This window comes from Cebus imitator, unplaced genomic scaffold (genome assembly GCF_001604975.1).
Source record: "Cebus imitator isolate Cc_AM_T3 unplaced genomic scaffold, Cebus_imitator-1.0 Scaffold382, whole genome shotgun sequence".
Classification (NCBI taxonomy): domain Eukaryota; kingdom Metazoa; phylum Chordata; class Mammalia; order Primates; family Cebidae; genus Cebus; species Cebus imitator.
The window spans coordinates 405,681-428,587 of record NW_016107697.1 but is presented as its reverse complement, the minus strand read 5'-3'; the positions used below and the strand labels follow the sequence as shown (position 1 = coordinate 428,587).

The 22,907-nt window shown below is 39.2% G+C and overlaps 2 protein-coding genes across 2 annotated transcripts in view; both read right to left on the bottom strand.

Annotated features, from left to right (window-relative positions):
- Positions 1 to 21,643, bottom strand: part of LOC108288695 (ubiquitin carboxyl-terminal hydrolase 45) — a 47,411-nt gene extending 25,768 nt beyond the window's left edge. Inside the window, exons 1-5 of the mRNA XM_037731099.1 lie at positions 21,563 to 21,643; positions 15,652 to 15,761; positions 14,128 to 14,300; positions 12,992 to 13,095; positions 9,055 to 9,155 (exon numbers count right to left, since the gene is read on the bottom strand). Of these exons, the coding sequence (XP_037587027.1) occupies positions 9,055 to 9,155; positions 12,992 to 13,095; positions 14,128 to 14,300; positions 15,652 to 15,751 (478 nt within the window). The 5' untranslated portion in view covers positions 15,752 to 15,761; positions 21,563 to 21,643. The remainder of the gene's footprint in view (positions 1 to 9,054; positions 9,156 to 12,991; positions 13,096 to 14,127; positions 14,301 to 15,651; positions 15,762 to 21,562) is intronic.
- Positions 17,396 to 19,149, bottom strand: LOC108288684. The gene is made up of 2 exons (XM_017507664.2): positions 19,024 to 19,149; positions 17,396 to 17,851 (listed from the first exon to the last, which is right to left on the bottom strand). The coding sequence occupies exons 1-2, from the start codon at positions 19,147 to 19,149 to the stop codon at positions 17,627 to 17,629; spliced, it is 351 nt and encodes a 116-aa protein (XP_017363153.1). The 3' UTR covers positions 17,396 to 17,626.
- Positions 21,644 to 22,907: the final 1,264 nt, after the last annotated feature.

Here is a 22,907-nt window from a genome sequence, read left to right as displayed (position 1 = left end):
CTACTAAAAATATAAAAATTAGCTGGGCATGGTGATGTGCACCTGCAGTCCAAACTACTTAGGAGGCTGAGCCAGGAGGATCGTTTGAACCCAGAAAGAAGAGGTTGCAGTGAGCCAAGATCATGCCACTGCACTCCAGAACGGGCAACAGAGCGAGACTCCGTTTCAAAAAAAAAAAAAACAGAGTTCAAGGATATTAAATCATAAACATAAAAAAACTAAAGTACCAGCAAATTTTAGGTGAATATCTTTAGAATCTTGGATAGCAAAAAAGACTTTCAAAGCATAACCCCAAAGGCTAAAAACAGAAAAGACTAATGACCTGGCAACAATGACATTAAAAACATTATGGCAAAACAAAACTGAACAATACACCAAGTTAAATGTAGAAATATGGGCACTGTTGCCAAGTATACTTGTACCCTTTGTACAAGCTTTCTGGAGGGCAGTTTTACAACAGTAATCAAAATGTATACTTTAGCCAAGATATTACAAAAAAATTTAACCTACAAAATAAAAGAGCAAAGATACAGCTTTATCACAGGAGAAAACTGAAAACAACCAATAGTGGGTTCGTTGTGAAGCAGTATTAAATTGGTGCCTTTCTTTTCCCAAAGGTATATTTGTGAATTGCCTTGGTTAAACCAAAAGTGGGAACACTGGTTCTTCCCTTTCTTCCCATAGGCGAGGGCAAAGTAAACTTATTTTGCAGCTAGTTTCAGAGCATATCTCCCTTAAATTATCAGCTCTGATAACTGTCCCTATTTTAGAACTGAAGCACTTCAAAGATGAAACTGAGGCACACTGCTGGTTAGTGTTGAGGGAAGATTTAAACCTGGGCAATGTAGCTTCAGAATTCACGCACTTAAACATTAGCTACTGTCTTTTATAATAAAGATGATAACATTTATAAGTGTGATAGTAGTTTAAGACACTAACAAAATGCCAGTGGTGATATGAATAGAAACGCCATTACTCTTAGCGGCATGTAATCAATTGCTGGATGTGTTTTGTGTTTGGATTTATAGCTTTTTTAGTCATAGTTTGTAGCAGTCCTCCTCAAATGATTCCTTAGAAAATTAGGCCCTAACATCCTAGGTACCCACTGTATGCAATTAACGTCTCCTCATGTATCTGGAATGGTACTAGTTATGTGACATCTTTGGGACAGTCACTCTAATACGGTGTTTTGTAGTTTAGATGAGAAATCCCAAATTAAAAACCCTATAGGTAAAAATAAATTGTTTTTAAAACGTCATTATCTTTTTGAGCCTAGTGCCTTGTATACACTGAAACAACTATTTTTACTACTTATTTTTGAAAATGCAAATTTCTTAGGAACATGACTGTCATTTTAGAGAACTGTATTACCTCTGGAAAAAAAAACAGACAAAAATAAATAGAAACAGGGTCACGCTACGTTGTCCATGCTAGTCTTGAACTCCTGGCCTCAAGCAATCTTCCCACCACAGCTTCCCAAAGTACTGGAATTACGAGCATGAGCCACTGTGCCCAGCATGTATCACCTCTTTTAAGTATTAAATAGCAATCAAATTGTTAATGAAACAGGTCATAATATCCTCAGATGAAGTTTCAGATCCCAAACATACCACCACTTACTTTATTAAAAATATTAAAAAGATACAGCAAACTCATACTTCATAAAAACCCATGTAATTCATGTCTATTGTATACCAGGAGCATAAGCTTAATAAAGTCAGCAGAATATAGTATTTTGTCTTCTCTTTCATCTTGTTAAAAATGGCATCCTACCAGTATTAAAATTATGAGCCAAATGTATTGGTTTAGAAAAGAACATGGGGATTTTCAGTCATCTATTTCACAAAAACCAATATTCAACTATATTATTTCACCAGGAATTCCTATATTCCCTAAGTATTTGTACAACACCTCACAACATTTAAAAGATTAAAGTGAAAAATCTCACGAGCCTTTCAGAGGACACTGGCCTAATTAAAAAAACATTTTTTTTTCAAGCAGGTTTTAGGTTCACAGCAAAACCGAGCATACGTTAATGGGGATTTTCCATATCCCCCCACCCCAACACATGCATAGCTTCCCCGATTATCAACATCCCCCACCAGAATGGTTCATTTGTTATAACTGATGAACCTGCACTGACACATCATTATCACCTAAAGTGCATAGTTTACATCAGGGTTGATTCTTGGCAGTGTATGTTCTATGGATTTGGACAGATGCATAATGACATGGATCCAGCATTATAGTATCATACAGAGTAGTTTTACTACCCTAAAAAATCCTCTGTGCTTTGCCTATTCAGCCCTTTTTCTTCTCAAACCCTTGCAACCAATGTTTCTTTACTGTCTCCAAAGTTTTCTGGTCTACTTTTTAATAAAACCTATTTCTGGGTGGGATTCACAAAAATGCTTATTTGCCCATTTTCAATCTTGCATTATATATGACCTTTTTATTACATGTATGGGGACAGGGGAGGTAGAGGGAGTTTTGTTTCTATAAGCAAATCCTAACATTAGATGTGAAAACTAAACAGCTGTAAGCATTCTTCTGGGAACCTGAGCTGGGGTTTATCTCAACTGCTTAATGCAATTACCTAAACCAGTCATGTAGTATTAATATAATCTGCCCATTTCTACAGCTGAAAAGAAGTTTAATCTTTAAAGAGCAAGTAAAAAGAGACAACTTGCTGCCCCACAATTCCCGTAGCTTCGAACCAAATAATAATTAGCTTGCCAGTTTATTCTCAAAATCCACTAACTCCCAGTTAACGATTAGCCTTAGAAATCTTTAGTTATATGTTAAATTGATATTAACATAATAAATGGGCAGTTATACATATAAAAGACATTCCTACCTGTCTCCATACAAGTCAAACCAACGATCTAAGATACAAAATCACTGATCATCCACTTCTCTGCTTAAAACTTAACAGTGGTTCCTCACTGCCCTCAGAACAAATTCTGTCTGTATAAGGCCCTTAAATATCTGTTCTTACTTACCTCAAGTCTCACCTATCATCATCTTCCACAACCACAAAACTCAACTTTTCAGCTCTCAAGACTTCCCTAAACCTATCTAGCTCTCATCAATGAGCTATTTTCTTCGCCTGGAACACACAATCCATTCCTTTTTTGCCCAGAGAACTTCTAGATATCATTCTGCTCTCATCTAAATTGGAATATTCCTCTAAATAGAATTGACCTTGCTCCTCCAGTCTATGTTAGATACTATTCCAAAGTGTTCTCACGGTCCCTGGTACTTGCTCCATCACAGCACTATTTAAACAAGCGAGTATAACTAAGTACAATTTGTCTGTATCCCTCAATAGACCAAAAGATCAGTAATGACATGAACTAGGAAGTAGATCTGTCTCATTCATGACTGCATCTCCCAACACCTAACACAGCATCTGACACAAAACAGAAACTCAAAGATATTAAAAGACTGAATAATTTTGATATTAATATTCAGGATTTGGGAGCTTAAAGTACAAAGCTTATCTAGCTACTTACTCAGTAAAAACTGGTCACATTCTATTTGATTTAATTCAGCAAGTATTTACTGTCTACCCACATAAGAATCAAAAAGAATATAACCCATAGTCCATTAGTCAAGGAGCCTACAGTCTTAGAAGAGAAAATAAGACAAGTACAAACATAAAAATGAAACATCAAAAATGGTGTTATTAGATTCTAAAGTGTGCTGCACAGACACTGAGTGCCAAAAGAGAGATAAGCATTGGGAAAGCATCCTAGAAATAGAATTTGAGCTGAGCCTTAATGGATAAGTAAGGCTAAAGGCAGAAAATATAAAGACAAATGTGCCACAGTTCAGCACTTCTCAAAGTGGGTCGGAAGACAACTTCCTCCTTTCAGAGGTACTTAAGGTAAAAAGTATTTTCATAATAAGCCCAAGATTTTATTTGTTTTTTTAAATTCATTCTCAATTATACAATGCTGTTTTCCAGAGGCTATAAGGCATGTGATATCACAAAAGATTAAACGCAGAAGCAGATATGAGAATCCAGGGGCTTTCTACTAAGCCAAATGCTTAAGAGATTTGTTTAAATGTAAGACAATGCCACTCATTAAACTTCTGTTTTGAAAAAGTTATCTTTCCTAAAAATGTGATTTGTGTTAACATGGCATAGTATTTATTACTTTTTTTAATTTTTAGAGACAAGTCTCGATATGTTGCCCAGGCTGGTCTCAAACTCCTGGACTCAAGTGATCTGCCCGCCTCAGCCTCCCAAAGTGCTCTGATAACAGGCATTTCTACAGCTGAAGAGAAGTTTAATCTTTAAAGATCAAGTAAAAAGGGACAACTTGCTGCCCCACAATTTCCCTAGCTTGGAACCACATAATAATTAGCTTGCCAGTTTATATACTATCTAATTTTAGGATAATGATGCCTAAAAGTAAAAGAAGAAAAGAACAAAAGAATTAATGATATGCTTTAAAGAGAGAGAAAGAAAAAGAGTTTCTGGTCATGCATAACTTCAAAATGTGTTTAAGGTACAAGCACAGGCTTTCTTCCAATGATTATTTTTACTTAGTGCAAAATATAAAAAGAATCTTCTAAAATCATACCCTCTCACCCAAATACAATATATACAGTTTCATATTCATTTTGAATTATCATATGTAGGTGTTTTCATATTGCTATAGTCTTCACAATTACCATTAAAATTACAACAAAATCATATCCAGCATTCTTACAAACCTCAATAACTTTCATATTTGATTCTCCAAATATCTTATAAAAATATACTGAAGCCACATACAAGGCACAGTATGGCAGACTATTATATCCAAAAACTTATTCAAGAATGCCAAGGAATATTATTTTAAATCAAACTTGCCTGAGAGATCCTGTAGTTTAACCCACAAGGATAATGACATTTTGCCCTAGAACTGCCCAAAGCTTTAAACTAACTATGTATTTCCCAAACTTTGAAAGCTCCACCCACTCTCAAGCTACCTCAAGAGCACGTGCCCTACCACTCCAGGTGCTATTCATGGTTCCATAAACTCAATTAAGGCTTATATTAGTGCTTCCCACCAGGTGAAATGATTTCTTCTCTCATCTTCACCTGCCCAGGGTTCATCCTTTAAGCATCAGCTTGAAAGCCAGCTCATCCACGATTTCTTTTAGTTCCTACAGCTGAACATTATATACCTCCTTGAATATTTGAAGGACTTTGATTGTTACTTAAAACAGAAATCTTTTAACATTTACTTGTATTATTATTACTTTTTAATCTTACATCTTCTTTCAGATCTTTAGCCTCTTAAAGATTTTAGGGACTGTCTTACCAATCTCTATTCCCTCAAGCACCTTGGAAATATAGACAAAATACAAAGGAAAAAATGAGGCTTGGATAAACAGTAATCTGCCTGGGGTCACACATCTAGTAGTGACACAGTCAAATTTGAATGCCAGACCCCCTGACTCAAAGACATGTACCACCTTTTTTTTGAGACAGAGTCTCACTCATGCTGGTGTGCAGTGGTGTGATCTCAGCTCACTGCAGCCTCTGCCTCCCAGGTTTAAGCGACTCTCATGCCTCCCCCTCCTGAGTAGCTGGGATTACAGAAATGTGCCACCACGCTCAGCTAATTTTTGTATTTTTAGTAGAGACAGGGTTTCACTATGTTGGCCAGGGTCTCACTTCCTGGCCTCATGTGATCTGCCCATCTTGGCCTCCCAAAGTGCTGGGATTACAAAGTGCTGCCACCATGCCCAACTCAAAGTTATATACTTTCCATCATACTGTAATTCCATGCTCCCTTCCTAGCATCTTTCTTGTAATAATTATTCAAGAAATCTGTAAAATTGAATGAAAATCATACTAGTTTTGTACTTAAATTTAGGGAAACTCTAAGGTAAAAAAAAATCCAGAGAAAATAATTCCTAAACTTGCACTTTCATCATCCATGGCATCATATCCCTGCCTATCTTCTATTATGGCTAACAAAACTTAATGCACAGTTTTCAGCAGACAGCATTATGATCAACTTCAGTTCCAGTAGTATTACATGTCTTTCACTGCCATATTTTCCTGGTTCTTTGAGCAGAATTGGAGCTATGACTCATATGCCTGGTGCAGAATAGAATTCAATAAATGTTTGATGAATAAATAAATAAATAAGTGATCAAATTAATCATTTCTTTTGCTGTCCAAGAGCCTGCGTTTACCTTCTCTGGTTACTCCTCCAGAGGAACCATTACTGTCTCATTAGGTCAATGGCTAATAAAAAACATCTGTACACTGGGCTATAGAAAACAATATATTGTTGTTTACAACTGTATTTTTATATAACTTTTCAGTTTCTGATGCCGCTTACTAAGCAGTTTAACTCACTTCAAAGGCAACTCATAATTATCTTGTCCATTCACCCAGCTGTCCAAAAAAAATCCTGAGATTTAATACTTGATTACTCCCACTCTCCCTCCCTCACTGCAATGTAATCCACTCACTCTCCATGAAAGTATCAACCAGCCTCTCACCTGCCCAACCACGATCACCTCCTTAACGCTCTTCATGATCTCCCCACCCCCATGCTTAACTACCTACAATCTATGTGCCACATAAGTTATCTTTATTAAAAATAAAAAGAAGAAATTACTGTGACACCCCCCTGCCTAAAACAGTTTAGTAACTTCCATTACACTTCCAAAAAAATAAAAATTCCTTACCGTGGAATTCATTACAGTATCCTTCATGACCTGCTCATCTACCTCGTCACTTCATCTCTTTCCACTCTCTTCTAACAAACCACACTTCTGCAATATTAGCCTCTCTTGATCACTGTGACTACTATATTATTACCTAGCACTGCAAACTGTTCCTTTCTTTTGCAGCACTTACCAGAAGTCATTATATATTTGCATTTTTTGCTTGTTGCTCCCACTATAATCTAAACACCTAGAAGGCAAGTTAAAACTATTTTTGTTTTACTATAATACTACTCGTTAAATAAAAATTAATACCTGGCATGTGGGAAGCACTTACTATTTTTGAATGAAGAAACTGCTATCCTGTACATTCTTAACATACATTATATATTACTTATTTGTTAGGTAACAAAGCATACAATAACAAAATACATAATATGTAATATATTACTATTGTATAATATAGGATCTGGCTGACTTTTCTCCCCAGGTTCCTGGGAAATACCCTCTAAATCTCCAGAATTTCCAGAGGGACAAGAGTGTCTGTTATTCATGATGGGTCCCTCAGGCCATATTTGATAGTTTATGTTGACAAAGTGACTCACTGTGGGCCATATGGGGGCTGGCCCTGCCAGAAAGACCAACCAAGTGATTAGAGTGTTGGGGGCTTGGAGACTGAGTTAAATTAATATGGCCAATGATTCAATCAATCATGCCTACACAATAAAACCCCAATAAAAACTCTCCACACGAAAGCGCCAGTGAACTTTCTTAGTTACCAATACTCTGTGCATATTAGTGCACACCAATGTATGGGCTGGGGAGGGTGAGGGGAGTGTCCTCACTCCCTGCGAAGTAGACACAGAGGCTTCATATTTGGGACCTTCCCCAGACTTTGCCCTATGCGGCTCTTCCTTTGGCTGTTTTGTATTCTTTTTTGCTGTATTAAAACTATAATTGTTAGTACAGGGCTTTCGTGAGTTCTCTGACTCATTCTAGCAAATTATAATTGAACCTGAAGAAATGGCAAGAACCTCCAAATTTGTAGACAGTTGGTCAGAAATTCGGTGGCCTAGGAACCCTCGAGCTTGCAGCTGGTGTCTGAAGTGAGGGCAGTCTTGTGGGCAACTGTGCCCTTAGCCTGTGAAGGCTGGTCCAACTCCCAGTAGTTAGTGTCAGAACTGCACTGCAGTTATGTTACAAATAACAGACACCATTTCATAAATATATGTCAAGTACTAGCATGGTTTGGATCTGTGTCCCCACCCAAATCTCATGTCCAGTTGTAATCCCCAATGTTGGAGGAGGGGCCTGGTGGGAGGTGACTGGATCATGGGAGTGGGTTTCTCAAAAATGGTTTAGCATCATTCCTCTGGTGCTGTTCAGGTGATAGTGAGTGAGTTCTCACAAGATCTAGTTGTTCAAATGTGTGTACTACTTTCCCCTCTCTCTTTTCCTCCTGTTCCACCATGTAAGACGTGCCTGCTTCCCCTTTATCTTCTACCATGATTGAAAGTTTCCTGAGACCTCCCTAGAAGCTGAGCAGATGTCAGCAGCATGCTTCCTGCATAGCATGCAGCGCCATGAGCCAATTAAACCTCTTTTCTTTATAAATTACCCAAACTCGGGTATTTCTTTATAGCAACGTGAGAAAAGACTGATACAGGTACTATGCAAGTATTTTTACATGAATTTCTAAACCTTTAAAATATATTATCTCAGCCAGGCGCAGTGGCTCAAGCTTGTAATCTTAGCACTTTGGAAGGCCAAGGAAGGCGGATCACCAGGTCAGGAGTCCAAGACCAGCCTAGCCAACATGGCGAAACCCTGTCTCTACTAAAAATACAAAAAATTAGCCGGGTGTGGTGGTGGGCACCTGTAATCCCGGCTACTCAGGAGGCTGAGGCAGGAGAATTGCTTGAACTTGGGAGGCAGAGATTGTAGTGAGCTGCGACCACACCACAGCACTCCAGCCTGGGCAACAGAGCAAGACTAAATCTAAAAAAAAAAAAAAAAAAAAAATCTAGGCCTCATAGTAACTCCATAAAATAGAATTATAATCCTCATTTTATAAATAGGAACACTAAGCAGTAAAAATGACCATGGCCAGTAAGTGGGGGAGCCTAAATTCAAACTTATTAGGACTGACTTCAAAGCCCATGATCTAGACATGACATACTTCATTTTCTCAAATTGCTTATATAAACATATAACACGTTTGCCTCCTAAGAATGCATGATACTCATAATATCTTTATTCAAATTATTGACTGGGTTGTCACAGTGAAATCTAAAGTATTCTTTATGAATTTATAAACTCCTATATGAAATATTGTATTTTAACACAAATTCCTTTAGTAATTGCTTAACTTACTTGTTTGTATTTTAGAAGCATGTTTCTGTAGAAAATCAACTATCTGAGCCAAAACCTTCTTATTACAATGTGTTGATAATTTTTCATCACATTCATAACACCTGAAAAAATATAAAAATTATGAAAATATCCTCAAAAATTTTGCATATCAGGTAACAAAGTTGGTATTTAGTTACTTTTGTCTTTAAATACATGGGACGGAACACAAAGGGGAAGGCACAGGGTAAGACTAGAGAAATAAGCAGGGGACAATTCATACAGATCCTCACAGTTGAAAGTTTTGGCAGTTGATCTTAGGTGTAATGAAATGCCATGAGAGATTTTTTAAGCAGGGCCATGATATGATCCAGCTTACACTTTATTTTTTATTTTTGAGACAGAGTCTCGCTCTGTTGCCCAGGCTGGAGCGCAGTGGCGTGATCTTGGCTCACTGCAGCCTGTGCCTCCAGGGTTCAAGTAATTCTCCTGCCTCAGCCACCCAATAGCTAGGATTACAGGCATGTGCCACCAGGCAAAGCTAATTTTTGTATTTTTATTAGAGACAGAGTTTCAACACATTGGTCAGGCTGGTCTCGAATGCCTGACCTTAAGTGATCCACCCGCCTCAGCTTCCCAAAGTGCTGGGATTATAGGTGCAAGCCACCATGACCAGCCCCAACTTACACTTTAAAAACATCACTCTAGCTAATGTGATAAACTACATTGGAGGAATTGGAGGGCATTAGGAATAGAAACCGATTAGCATAGTAGCAGAGGATCTGGAGAGAAATGGACATTCATTATATGCATTTTCAGGTAAAAACAATAACAAATTAGATATGAAAGAAGAAGGACACAGCAATGTCAAAATAACTGCCATGGGTAGGGAGAAGTGAGTGAGACAATGTCAGCGATTCTCAATGTCAGCGTTAAGAATCACTGACATTCTCAACGAGGAGTGATTTTGCCACCTAGGGGACATTTGACATTTTTGGTTCTGACAACTGTTGAGAGGAGAGCAGACCACTACTGGCATTTAAGTAGGTAGAGGCCAGGGATGCTGGTAAACACCCAATAATGTACAGGACAGCACAAGGAATTCATTATAAAGAATTAGCAGTCCAAATGCCAACAGTATTGAGATCAAGAAATCCTGGTGTAGATGAAACAAGACTTGCTGTGAGTTGATGTTTAAAGCTGAAAAAAAAAAAAACAACTAAAGCTGGTTGATGGGTATGGGAAAATTCATTATACCATTGTATCTACTTTTGTTAATAGGCTAAAAAATAAAATAAGATAAAAAAGGGGAAGGAAATAACTGCCTGGGTTCTAGCTTGATTACTTACAAAGATGGGTAAGACTCAGGGATAGCTGTTCTGTTTTGTTTGGTGCTTATTTGGAAGTAGAGAGTTAGGAAAGGTATTTTCAAAAGCACATTCCATTTGAGAAAACTACCCATAATTAAGTTTACTCATTAGTATATTACGTTAATTTGTTTCTTCTGTATATTATAATTACCTTTCTGTTTATCTTCATGAGATCCGGTGATCATTTAAGAACATGTGTTGGAAAGTATTCAAAGTGTTTTATGAACATAATCCATTAGGGCTGGGTGTGGTGGCTCACACCTATAACCTCAGCACTTTGGAAGGCCAAGGCGGGAGGATCACTTGAAGTTGGGAGTTCAAGACCAGCCTGGCCAACATGGTGAAACACCATCTCTACTAAAAACATATAAATTAGCAGGACATGGTGGTGGGCACCTGCAATCCCAGCTACCCCCAACCCAGGAGGCAGATGTTGTAGTGAGCCAAGATCGTGCCACTGCATTCCAGCCTGGGTGACAAAGTGAGACTCAATCTCCAAAAAAAAAAAAAAAAACGCCCCATAATGCATTACATCAATGCCAACTTACATGTTCACAATCTTCTTACCTACCTTTTTCTTTTTTTTTTTGAGACGGAGTTTCGCTCTTGTTACTCAGGCTGGAGTGCAATGGCGCGATCTCGGCTCACCGCAACCTCCGCCTCCTGGGTTCAGGCAATTCTCCTGCCTCAGCCTCCTGAGTCGCTGGGATTACAGGCTCGCGCCACGATGCCCAGCTGATTTTTTGTATTTTTTTTAGTAGAGACGGGGTTTCACCACGTTGACCAGGATGGTCTCGATCTCTTGACCTCGTGATCCACCCGCCTTGGCCTCCCAAAGTGCTGGGATTACAGGCTTGAGCCACCGCGCCCGGCCTTACCTACCTTTTTCTAATTCAGTAGTTCTTAAACTGTGGTCCCCATACCAGCAGCATTGGCAACACTTGGGAGCTTGTTAGATGCAAATTCTCTGGCCCCTTATCTCTCACCCCAGAACTACTATATTAGAATTTCTAAGACCAAGATGCTGCAATCTGTCCTAACAAGGTCTCCCTGAGATTCTGATGCACCAGAGTTTGAGACCACTAAAGTGAAATCCTTATTGAACCACCTACAGCAACATTGCTCTTTCTCGTGCTTCCAATACATCATTTACATATTAAATTTCCTCTGTCCTTTTCCTCATTCTCCCCAATAATAGTACTTGGGACTCACAACAACAAAGAAAAACACAAATGCACCAGGCGTCCTACCCTTATGGCTGTATTAAAGATACCACTTCTGTGAGCCAAAATATCCTTATATTAATTTTAGACAAAATATTTTTACTTTAAAGAAAATTTGAGGACTCCTGAAAATTCATTCAAGGAACCCTTAGGAGTCTATAGAGTCAAGTTGGAAAATTATTGTAAAACCCAGAGGAAGCATTTCAACATAATATCTATTTATACCACCAAAACAGTATGATATACTGATCAGAAACTGGAAAATCAAAAAACTTGCTTTTTTTTTCTTATTTTTGAAATGTAGTGTCACTCTATCACGCAGGCTGGAGTGCAGTGGCAACCTCTGCCTTCAGGGTTCAAGCAATTCTCCTGCCTCAATTTCCCGAATAGCTGGGACTACAGGCACGCGCCACCAAATGCCCAGCTAATTTTTGTTATCTTTCGTAGAGATGGGTTTCACCATATTGGCCAGGCTGGTCTCAAACTCCCGACCCTCAAGTGATCTGCCCACCTTGGCCTCCCAAAGTGCTGAGATTACGAGCCACCAACGCCCCAAAAAAAAACTTGTTTTAGTACCTGGATTTTTACTTCATAAACATAAAAAGGTAAATAATACTACATAGAAACGTAACATAAGAAACTGGACTAGGTTCTCAACCAGGATTAAATAGCAGAACCACCTAAGTTTTCATGAGCTACTTAATACCCAGCTTTTCTTCTCCCTGCAAAAATGACCTACTTGAAGTATCTTCCTTCTCTACAACTATAGGATTCTGTATTAGCAAGTTCACTACCAAAAAAAAAACATCAACTAAAAAGAATTTTTCTTTATATTAAAAGGAAAATGTTAGAGAAAAGTAGAGAGGCTGGGCACGTGGCTCACGCCTATAATCCTAGCACCTTGGGAGGCCGAGGAGGGCAGATTGCCTGAGCTCAGGAGTTCAAGACCAGCCTGAGCAACACAGTGAAACCTTGTCTCTACTAAAATACAAAAAAATCAGCCAGTCCTGGTGGCATGTGCCTGTGTCCCAGCTCCTCAGGAGGCTGAGGCAGGAGAAATGCTTGAACCCTGGAGGCAGAGGTTGCAGCGAGCTGAGATTACACCACTGCACTCCAGCCTGGGTGACAGAGTGAGAATCCGTCTCCAGAGAAAAAAAGAAAGAAAGAAAAGTAGATCGTTAAAATTTTTCCAACTTAAATTTTATATTCATGGATAATGCTAATTTTCTTGAAGCAGCCCATAGATTGTGTTCAGGCTATAAAAACATAAGCTGATAGAACATCTTTAAACATTTTACCTTAAAAGCTTAAAGAAAAAAAAATTGAGGGGGTGTTAGTGGTCACAAGAACTAACAAAATTTAACTTACCATATAATCCACGTGCTCAGACTAATTATAATACAATGGGGCTCTGTTCCAGAACTCTTGAAGTGCTTCAGTGAATGTTGGCTCTCTGAGTTTTTTCCACATCCCTAAAGATGAACAGAAAGCTATTTTGTATGATTTACAAATGTTTGTTTCAAATTAATCAAAAATTATACTCACACTTATACTGAAAAGTTTTGCTTTGTTTTTAATTTCAGGCCAGAGGAGAAAGTTTAAGAAAAGCAAGTTAAATATAATTTCTTGAATACCGGCTAACAGGCTTTTCAATATATAGTATTTACCTAAAACAATCAAGGGCAAAGTTAATTTCTCCATCATTTAAAAATGTACACACTCTGTCTTGCACACCGTGGAACACCCAGCATCCTGGCAGGCCAGTGGTGCCCTCCTGCAAACACACATTTCCCAATCCTGTACACAACTCCACCCCAACCCACTGAGAACTAGTGAGACACAGACCAATCACAGTGATTTCCCTCACTAGGTAAGTGAAGAAATAAGATGCAATTCTGGTTAATGCAACACAAAGGGAAGTCAAATCTGCTGAATCTTTCCAGGAAGGTTTTAAGAGAAGATGGCACAGAAGAAAATAGAATAAACCTCAGTTTTTAATGTTCTTTCCATTAAATTAACTAATCCTGAAGTGGCCTTACTTCTGGACATTTTGTGTAAGATAATGATTCCTCTTATTTTTTTTAAAGTATGTACTTTTCATTAGAAAATTCCTTTATCATAGATATCAATAACTTTGAAACTTTAAGATTTTAAATTATTTTGCAAAAGAAGCAGAATAATCCTTTTTGAGAGAGAAAAAAAGTAATCTGAAAGGTGGATCCATTTCCTAAGTAAATACAAAAGGTAAAGGTCCAGATATGGCAACTACTGCAAACAGGTTGAATTCCTTCTCCAAGTATTTGGAAACCACACGATTACTCTCTGAACATAGCATACCTTTTAATTTACCTTAACAATCATTTTAAAATTCATTCTTGGAAAATTTCTATCTAAATTAGGATAAGTTTATCTTAAGTCCTATACATGACCAATAGTTCAACTCACAATAAGCATTTAAGAAAAATATTTCAAACAAACTCACGTAACAGTAACACTTTTCTTACCTGGAAGCCACACTTGAGGCACAACCAAATATCAGAAGGAAGTACTGGCTGCCCATCACAGAATCTTCTTTCTTTTAAACATTCTGAGCAAACCGACCACAGATTCTCAGCTATTGCTCTCTTCACATGATTCACACTGATAGCATGACTTACATGTTGGCAAGTTAAACCCACTGAATAAGATAAAACAAAATCTGAACATGTTCTTTGCTACACCAAAGTGCTACCATTACTAAGCAAATCTCAGCAGTGTTAAATGCTGTTAACTAAAAAGCACAGAGATTCAACACACAAAATAACCCAGAAAATATATGCTATATAATTCCATTTATATAATGTTCATGAAATAACATAATTATAGAATGAGAGAAGAGATTCGTGGTTGTAAGGGGCAATGAATGCAAGGCAGAGGGTGTGGCTGTAAATGGACAGCATATAGGGTGGTGATGATATAGTCAAGTATTTTGATTGGTGGTGGTTATACAATGCTATACATGTACTAAAACTGAATGATATTTCAGGATAGTCAGTTTGCTGCATTGAAGGAAGTCTGAATTATCTCTTTAAATATCATTAGGACTTTACCTGATTTCCCTAATTTATTACAGTTTAAATTTTTGAACTAATTTTAGATTCACAGGAAGGTACAAAGAAATATACAAGAAGGTCTCATTCATCCTGCACTGAGTCTCCCCTGATGATAATGTTTTGCATTGCTATAGTAAAATATCAAAACCAGGAAGCTGATGTTGGCACAATCCTTAGAACTTCTTCAGATTTCACATGACATAGGCACTCATCTGTGAGTATATGTGTGTCTATAGCTGTATGCAACTATGCACACCTAAAATGGAAATAATATATTAAAAATATCTCTTTAAATGGAGAGAACTGGCAAGAAAGTGAGGAAAATCCTCAGAAGCCCAAAGCAAAAGCATGAGGCTAAATAGAAACCCAAGCCCTGAGGCCAGCAGCTCCCAAAAGCCATCTGCTAAGCTCTGGTGGTTTGGTGACATGGTCTTAATAGGCCATGACAAAGAGACCAAAAAAAAAAAAAAAGCCAATCTAAGTTACTTCATACTATACATCAAACAAAATCCTAATAATAATCCCAACGGGATTTTTTGGAACTAGACAAGCTGATTCTAATGCTTACATAGAAAACAGTAAAAATAAAGAGCAATAGATTTCTTAATTAAAAACATACACAGTCAACCCTCAGATACTTGAGGCGGGACGGCGGGGGATAGGGGGTGTTGGTTCTAGGACCTCCTCACATATACCCCAAACAATGCATACTCAAGTCCCACAGTGGGTCCTGTGGCATTTGCATTTAGGAAATCAGCCTGCCGAGTATGCAGTTTTCACGCATCCCAAGAATACTGTATTAACCATCTATGTTTGGTTGAAAACAATTTGTGTACAAGCAGATCCTCCGAGTTCAAACCCATGTTGTTCAAGGGTCAACTGTAATGTTATTTCTTCTTCTCAACACTATTTGGGATGCCAAATATCACAATTTACCAGCAATATCATCTGAAGAGTCTTCATCGTGAGGTGCAGTAGGCCTTTTACTTCTTTTGCCTTTCTCAGGTAAAGCTTTAGTTGGATCTTTCACCCGCATCTGTTATTTACTGAAGGGATTGAGGGGAAAAAAATTCATATTTTAGTCTTCAAAATTAAAATTTCTTATTCTATTTAATGCATATCAAAACTGAAATGACTTCAGTTTTAATTGGTCTGGGAAATCAACAAAGGAAGAAGAGGGGAACATCAGCTGAAATCAAATAAATCTTTGTTAAATCAGTATACACATATGATAGTCCATTGACTTTTGCCAACTATAAATGTTTGTGTCCCCACCCAGAATTCCTATGTTGAAATCTAATCCCCAAAGTGATGGTACTTGGAAGTGAAGCCATTGAGAGGTAATTAGGTCATGTACATGGAGCCCTCATGAATGTGACTGGCCCCTTATTATAAGAAAGCTACCTTTGTATCCACAAGAGGATATAGAGAGAAGATGGCCATCTACAAACCAGGAAGAGGGCCCTTATCAGATACTAGATTTGCCAACACCTTGGACTTCACAGCTTTCAGTACAGTGAGAAATAAGTCTGTGTTGTTTAAACCACCCAGTCTATGGTAATTTGTTATAGCAGGCCAAACCAAGGCACAGCCCTTAAATATATGATGTCCAGGTGAATGACCAAAACTAAAGTTTTCATCAACAAAGCAGGTGTTGCTTCTGGATAATGAGTTCTCCTTGCCCTTTCTTTCCTTCTACTAGCAAGAAAATGGTAGGAGCTGAATGAGCCACACTGGATCAAGGACAGAAGCTGTAAGCCAAGCACGGTAAAGCAACTCTACCTGTACTGTATGACCAGCACTGGAGTATTAAGAGAAAATTAAATTTCCATCTTTTTTTTGAGACAGAGTCTTGCTCTGTCACCGGGCTGGAGTGCAGTGGCGTGTACTTCTCGGCTTACTTCAATCTCCGCCTCCCAAGTTCAAGTGATTCTCCTGCTTCAACCTCCCAAGTAGCTGGGATTACAGATGTGCATCACCATACCCAGTTAATTTTTGTATTTTTGGTAGAGATGAGGTTTCACTATGTTGGCCAGGATGGTCTTGATCTCCTGACCTCGTTCGTGATCGACCTGCCTCAGTCTCCTAAAGTGTTGGGATTACAGGCATGAGCCATTGGGCCCAGCCAAATTTCTGTCTTTTTAAACTACATTTTGGGGGTTTTTTCACTCTAACTTTTTATTATGAAAAAATTTAAACATTTATAAAAGTTAAAAGAACAGTATAATGAACACTCAGACAGTATTTAGATTCCACACTTATTATTATTTTTTGAGACAGGGTCTCACTCCAACTGCCCAGGCTAGAGTGCAGTGGCCTTATTCTAGCTCACCACAACTTCGACTTCCCCAGGCTCAGGTGATTCTCCCACCTCAGCCTCTCAAGTAGCTGGGAGTATACGTGTACACCACCACAACCAGACAATTTATTTGTATTTTTTTCTTCTTTTTCTTCTAGAAATTGTATAGTTTTGCATTCTTAGTGTAAGGATTATTTGTATTTTTTTAGTAGAGATGGGGTTTCCCCATGTTGCCCAGGGTGGTCTCAAACTCCTGGGCTCAAGCAATCCACCTGCCTTGGCTTCCCGAAGTGCTGGGATTACAGGTATGAGCCATGGTGCCCCACCAATTTCATACCTATTAACAATTTGCTATTTTTTTTTTGTTTTTTTTTTTTGAAATGAAAGGTCTCACATATTTATTACTGAACCCAGGCAACCAAAACCTTGTTGTTGTTTTTTTTAACATGAATAATGGAAGCACTGTGCGTTGTACTAATGCCTTCATAACAGATACAGAAAGGAAACTGTTCAAACTTCTCCAGATGGCGGTGACATTTTTCAGCTTGATTTGGTAACACGACTGTGACCTACAGGCAGCATAAATATGTGTGCCATCACATGTGTAATTTCTTACAGACCAAGTTTGGTTCTTCTCCAATGTCTCCTTTTGGAGTTGTACCTGATTTTATTACCAGTTTTCATCCGAATCCACTGGGGAATGGGACGATTTTGCTTTTGTTTCTTGGCCAGGAATCGCTTAATCCTGAAAGTCTTGTGAGAAGACACGGCGAGAAACGGAGTAATGCACACACCACGATGGCGGAGAAAGGAAGAGAGCGCTATGTTTGTTTTTATCTAAATATCAATATGTATGTATAGTCACATATGTGTTTATGAGTATATATATTTTCTTTTTTTGTTGAACTATTTGAAAGTTGTAGAGATCTTGACAGTTCAGTCCTAAATACTTCGACATGTATTTCTTAAAAACAAACACATTCTCCTATATAATAACATAATCATATCTAAGAAAATTAATAATTCTCTAATATCATCTCATATCCCATCATATTCTAATTTCCTTAGTTGACCCCAAATTGTCCTCTAAAGCTGGTTTGTTAAAAAAGATTTGATCAAGGTTTGTACTTTATATTGGTTATGTCTCTTTACTATCTTTTAATCTATTAATAGAACAGTTCTTCCAACCTTTTATTTAACTAAGACTTTAGCTTTTTAAAGAGATCAGGCCAGTGCATAAGTCACCTTGACGGTCTTGTCAAAATATAAGTTCTGACTGAACAAGTCTGGCACAAGACCTGAGATTCTACCTATCTGAAAAGCTTCTAACTGAAGCCACTGCTGGAGGCCCAGAGTTCTCTTTTAACAGCAAAGTTGTATAATGTCCCACACTGAATTTGTCTCTTTCTTAATGGTGCTAATTTACCTCTATCCCTTATATTTCTTAAAAATTCAGTTAATTCTAAAAGATTTTAGATACAAGCTAAACATTTTTAAAACCATTATATTTTGGAGTCTCTGTTAGAGCAGCTTAGCCTACCTATTACTCTCCTGCCTGGTGGCTAAGCAATATCGCAGTTTTCGTGGTTGCTTACTTACTTTTCAGTGATCAAGGTAATGAATCCTTCAGTTCGGTACTAAATTCCAAATCTTGATTTATTCATTCCATATTTCAAAATAAGGGAGCTTTCAAGTTTACCATTAAGTCCAATAGTCATCACTACTGAAGTGAATTGCAATAAATTAAGGGCTTCAGGGTTAGGAACATGTATAAAGCCTCTGACTTCCTTGAGCACTTCATCTCTACCTTCTCCCTCCAAACTTCCTCATCTATACACCCCTACAGTTCCACCTTAAAAATCACTAATTTGGCCAGGCTCAGTGGCTCACACCTGTAATCCAAGCACTTTGGAGGCCAAGGCGGGCGGATCACCTGAGGTTGGGAGTTCAAGACCAGCCTGACCAACATGGTGAAACCCCGTCTTTATTAAAAAAAAAAAAAAAATCACGTATTTAAGTTTCCCCTTCTCTGATCGCAACTTCCCAGTTCTTCCAGCTTGCCTGATCGGCCACTTATATTCTCCTATAGTGTCCAGGGTGACAAGAGGCTGCATCTCAACAAGTCTCCCCACCATCCTCACAGCAGGGTAGGGTATGGAGAAGGGAAATGGCGAATGGAGAGCTGCTTCCTAAAGCTTCACCCGGAAGCCGTATCTGCTCATATTTTACAGACCAAAGCAAGTCACATGGCACATTTGACTTCAAGTAGACATGGAGAGGGGCTGCCCACGTACAAAGAATGCAACATTACATGTACCCAAAAAGAGGTGAACCAGAATACTTGTGCACAGCCTTAAGGATGACATCATCTTTCTGGCAGAACCCAATCCAAGGTGAACCCAATTAACCATTTTCTCCATGTTGGGAGAAAGTCTCATAAGAAAGCAGACTAGGTCCATTATTATTCACAATACCTTTTGATCAACCTACATACTATCCATGAAGCCATTTCAAATCTTCACTTTCCTTAAACCTCCAACTCCTCCATCTCCCCACTCACTTATCAAAAACTGATCTAGTCTTTTACTAAGGGAAAAGAGATATAAGCAGATGGCAAATTTGATCTTTCTACCCCCAAATTTACAAACCTACCTCCATCAATTTAAATTAGATGTCCTTAAAAGAGATAGGTATAACTAACAAAGGGAAAATGGCCTATGAGAAAACTGGTTATATTTTTCCACTATGGTACAGATAAACTCTTGATAAAGGTGAGCATTAACACAGATGTTAGCAAAATAATAAACAAAACCAGGCATTTGACCTACATACTGTAAGCAACCTGTGCCTTTTTTCAAAACACTGAACACAAAACACTGTACCAAAAAAACTTGGTAATGTAGAGGCAATTTTTGATGATTTTTCTGCTATATGTAATATGTCTAAATAGACAGACTCATTTGGTACAGTAACACGATTCAACAACCATTTGTCTATAGTTTTCCAATTTCCATTTGAGGCAAAAAGACAAAATTAAAAGTCCAATTATTAAAGCTTCTAATACTTTTTATTATCAAAATTGTGTCTCGGCACTGTAGACTGGGAAGGTGAGGGATGAGAAATTACTTAATGAGTACAATGTACATCATTCAGGTGATGGTTACACTAAAAGCTCAGTACCACTAGGCAACACATCCTTGTAACAAAACTGTACTTACACCTCTGATTTTTACACAAATTTAAAAAACTGTGCCTGAAGATCTCTGTGACCTCCCCCACATTTGGAGCTTTGATAGGATGCACGGGACTCAACTATAGTTGTACTCAAGGCTGACATTTATTACACAATGCAGTATGGATATACAGGCTCATCATAATAGAAAAAGACACAATGGAGTCTGGAGGAATCACATGTAGGCTCCTTATGCGGCCTCTCTCCCAGGAGGGGTCAAACAAAACACACCCTTCCTCCAGCACGGAAAATGCAGCAACATGTATACAATTTTTCTGCACAGGGACGCCCATTAGATACTTGGTATCCCAGATTTTTATAGAAGCTGGTAATTTCAGCATAAAACATACTGTTCAGCACAAACCCAAAATGTAAGTTCCCAGAAGCCAAACAGGCACCAACACTGCAACCAGTCCTTCCTAAGACAGCAGCCTGAGGCCTGTTAACTCTTTGTAGCACAAATATGTTCTGGCCATTTTTCTCATGTGGTTTTCCAAACAACAAACGTTACAGTTTCCAACTTCACCATGACTTAACACTTGTCTTTTCTCTAAAGTAGGATGTGCAACTAAGTTGTTTAGAAAGCTTTGTTTTTGAACAGGCTATGCGAAAAGCCCATATCCATAAGAAAAAAAAATTTCCTACTCTTGGGCAATTATTTATGGGGTTGGATGAGAAGAAAAGTGCACTATCTCCTTTTACATACCAAGCTCAAAAAGATGAGCAGCACTTATGGTTTTGCTGTTTATCACGCTCAGTTCTAAGTACTTCACAGATATTAATCCACTTAACCCTCACAACTACCTTAGGAGAGAGGTTGCTATTACTTTCCGCATTTTACACTTGAAACTGAGAAAGAGAGATTAAGCGACTTGCAGGGGTCCCAGAACCAGTGGTGGATGGAGATGTGGACCCAAGGAGTCCCGCTCCAGAGCTTCCAATACAAGGCGCTTCCATAAAGTCCTGGTTAGACACGCTTCCTCCGGTCACCAACACACGCCCCGAGGATGTGAAGAGAAATGCACCGCGAGGAGGCGTACGGAAGGGCGTGGGGCCGCCGTGCGCCCTGGTCACCAGGGAACTCGTGCCCTTCGCGAGCGGCCCCTCGCCAGCCGCCGGGACCCGGAGCCAGCAGAGCTGCGCTCACACGGCCCTCGGTGACCGCCCGGCGCCCCAGGGATCTGGAAGCCGAGGGGGGCATAAAGCCTCTCTCCCAGCTTTGCCCACCCACAGGGACCAAGGTGGCCGAAACGAAGACCGAGAAACTGCGGCGACCGTACCGCCACTGCGACCACAGCGCGGCGTCCCCAACTCACCCCGCCCGGCCGGGCCGCCGCGTCTACAACCAGGAGAGACCGCGCCTGCGCGCCCGTCCCGCGCCTGGCAGGGGAGGGGCCTCATCCGCCAGCCCCGAGCCGGGCCCAGGCGAGTTCCGGGCTGCGATCTCCGGGCCGGGGAGCGCCGGGAAGGGTGGTAGGGCGGGGCCGGTTTGCGCGGCGCCTGCGTTGTGCCTGTCCGCAGAGCCCGGGGAGCTCTTGGTAACCTTAGAATAGTAGCCATCGACTAGCAATTTATTTAGGATCCTGGTCCAGAGTGCGCACCTCGGGTGTTGCAGCAGTCCGGCTGAAGTCTCACTTGTTGCTGGGCGCCTTCTGGAACAGCCTCCGATTTCCCTCCGTTACCCTCCTCTGAACTCAAAGTCACATCTAACATTCGTCATATATTACTGTGCTTTTTCCCCATTGCTGTTGTCTTACCTGTCCTTCTCTCTTCTCAATTAGATAGTACATTTCTTGTGATACACCTATACCTCCTCAAAGCCCGGTTATCAAAGTGGTCAGCACATTGCATGTTTAGTAAAAGTAGTTGGTTTGAAAATACTATGTTTGAATCATGAATAGTGCAGATGTTAACACTGGTTGTAGATAGGCTCTAAAAGTCTTCTGATCATTCACAGCTCTTTAGCCAAGGGACAGATGTGGCTTTAAGGATAAGAGCATTGGCGTAGAAATCAGAAGATACGAGAGTTCATATTTTAAACTCTAAATTTTACCTTAAAAACTCTTCTAATATTATGTACATGTGGAGACCTTGGCAAAGAAGGTTGATATTTGTTTATATTGTACTTACAAGGACTGTACATTTAGCAAATGTAATTGAGCACAGATATGCCAGTTGCTGTTACGGGTACAGAGGTACTCTATCATTTTGGGGGGGTAGGATAATTTTTTTACCTAGGGAAAAAGAAATATTCCTCAAATAAGAATAGGTTGAAATTGTCTACTTCATAAATCAAAAGCTTTCATGTATTTTAACGTTGGATTTGACCTAGAACTTGGAGGAACAAGAACAAGCACATTTGGGCAAATCTACATAATTTGAATCCTAATTGTGTCACTGTAAAAGAGTGTGTTAACAAATCTAAATAATTTGCATCCTAATTGTGTCACTATAAAAAAAATGTATTATAGGGCCGGGCGCGGTGGCTCAAGCCTGTAATCCCAGCACTTTGGGAGGCCGAGGCGGGTGGATCACGAGGTCAAGAGATGGAGACCATCCTGGTCAACATGTGAAACCCCATCTCTACTAAAAATACAAAAAATTAGCTGGGCATGGTGGTGCGTGCCTGTAATCCCAGCTACTCAGGAGGCTGAGGCAGGA

Bases quoted from the DNA above. Each gene is read 5' to 3' on its own strand.
- LOC108288684 (XM_017507664.2), bottom strand. From the start codon at position 19,149: ATGGTGGGGAGACTTGTTGAGATGCAGCCTCTTGTCACCCTGGACACT. The intron at 17,852-19,023 runs GTGATTTTTTTT...ATTGATATTTAG, and splicing joins AGAAGGGGAAACTTAAATAC to ATAAAAACAAACATAGCGCT.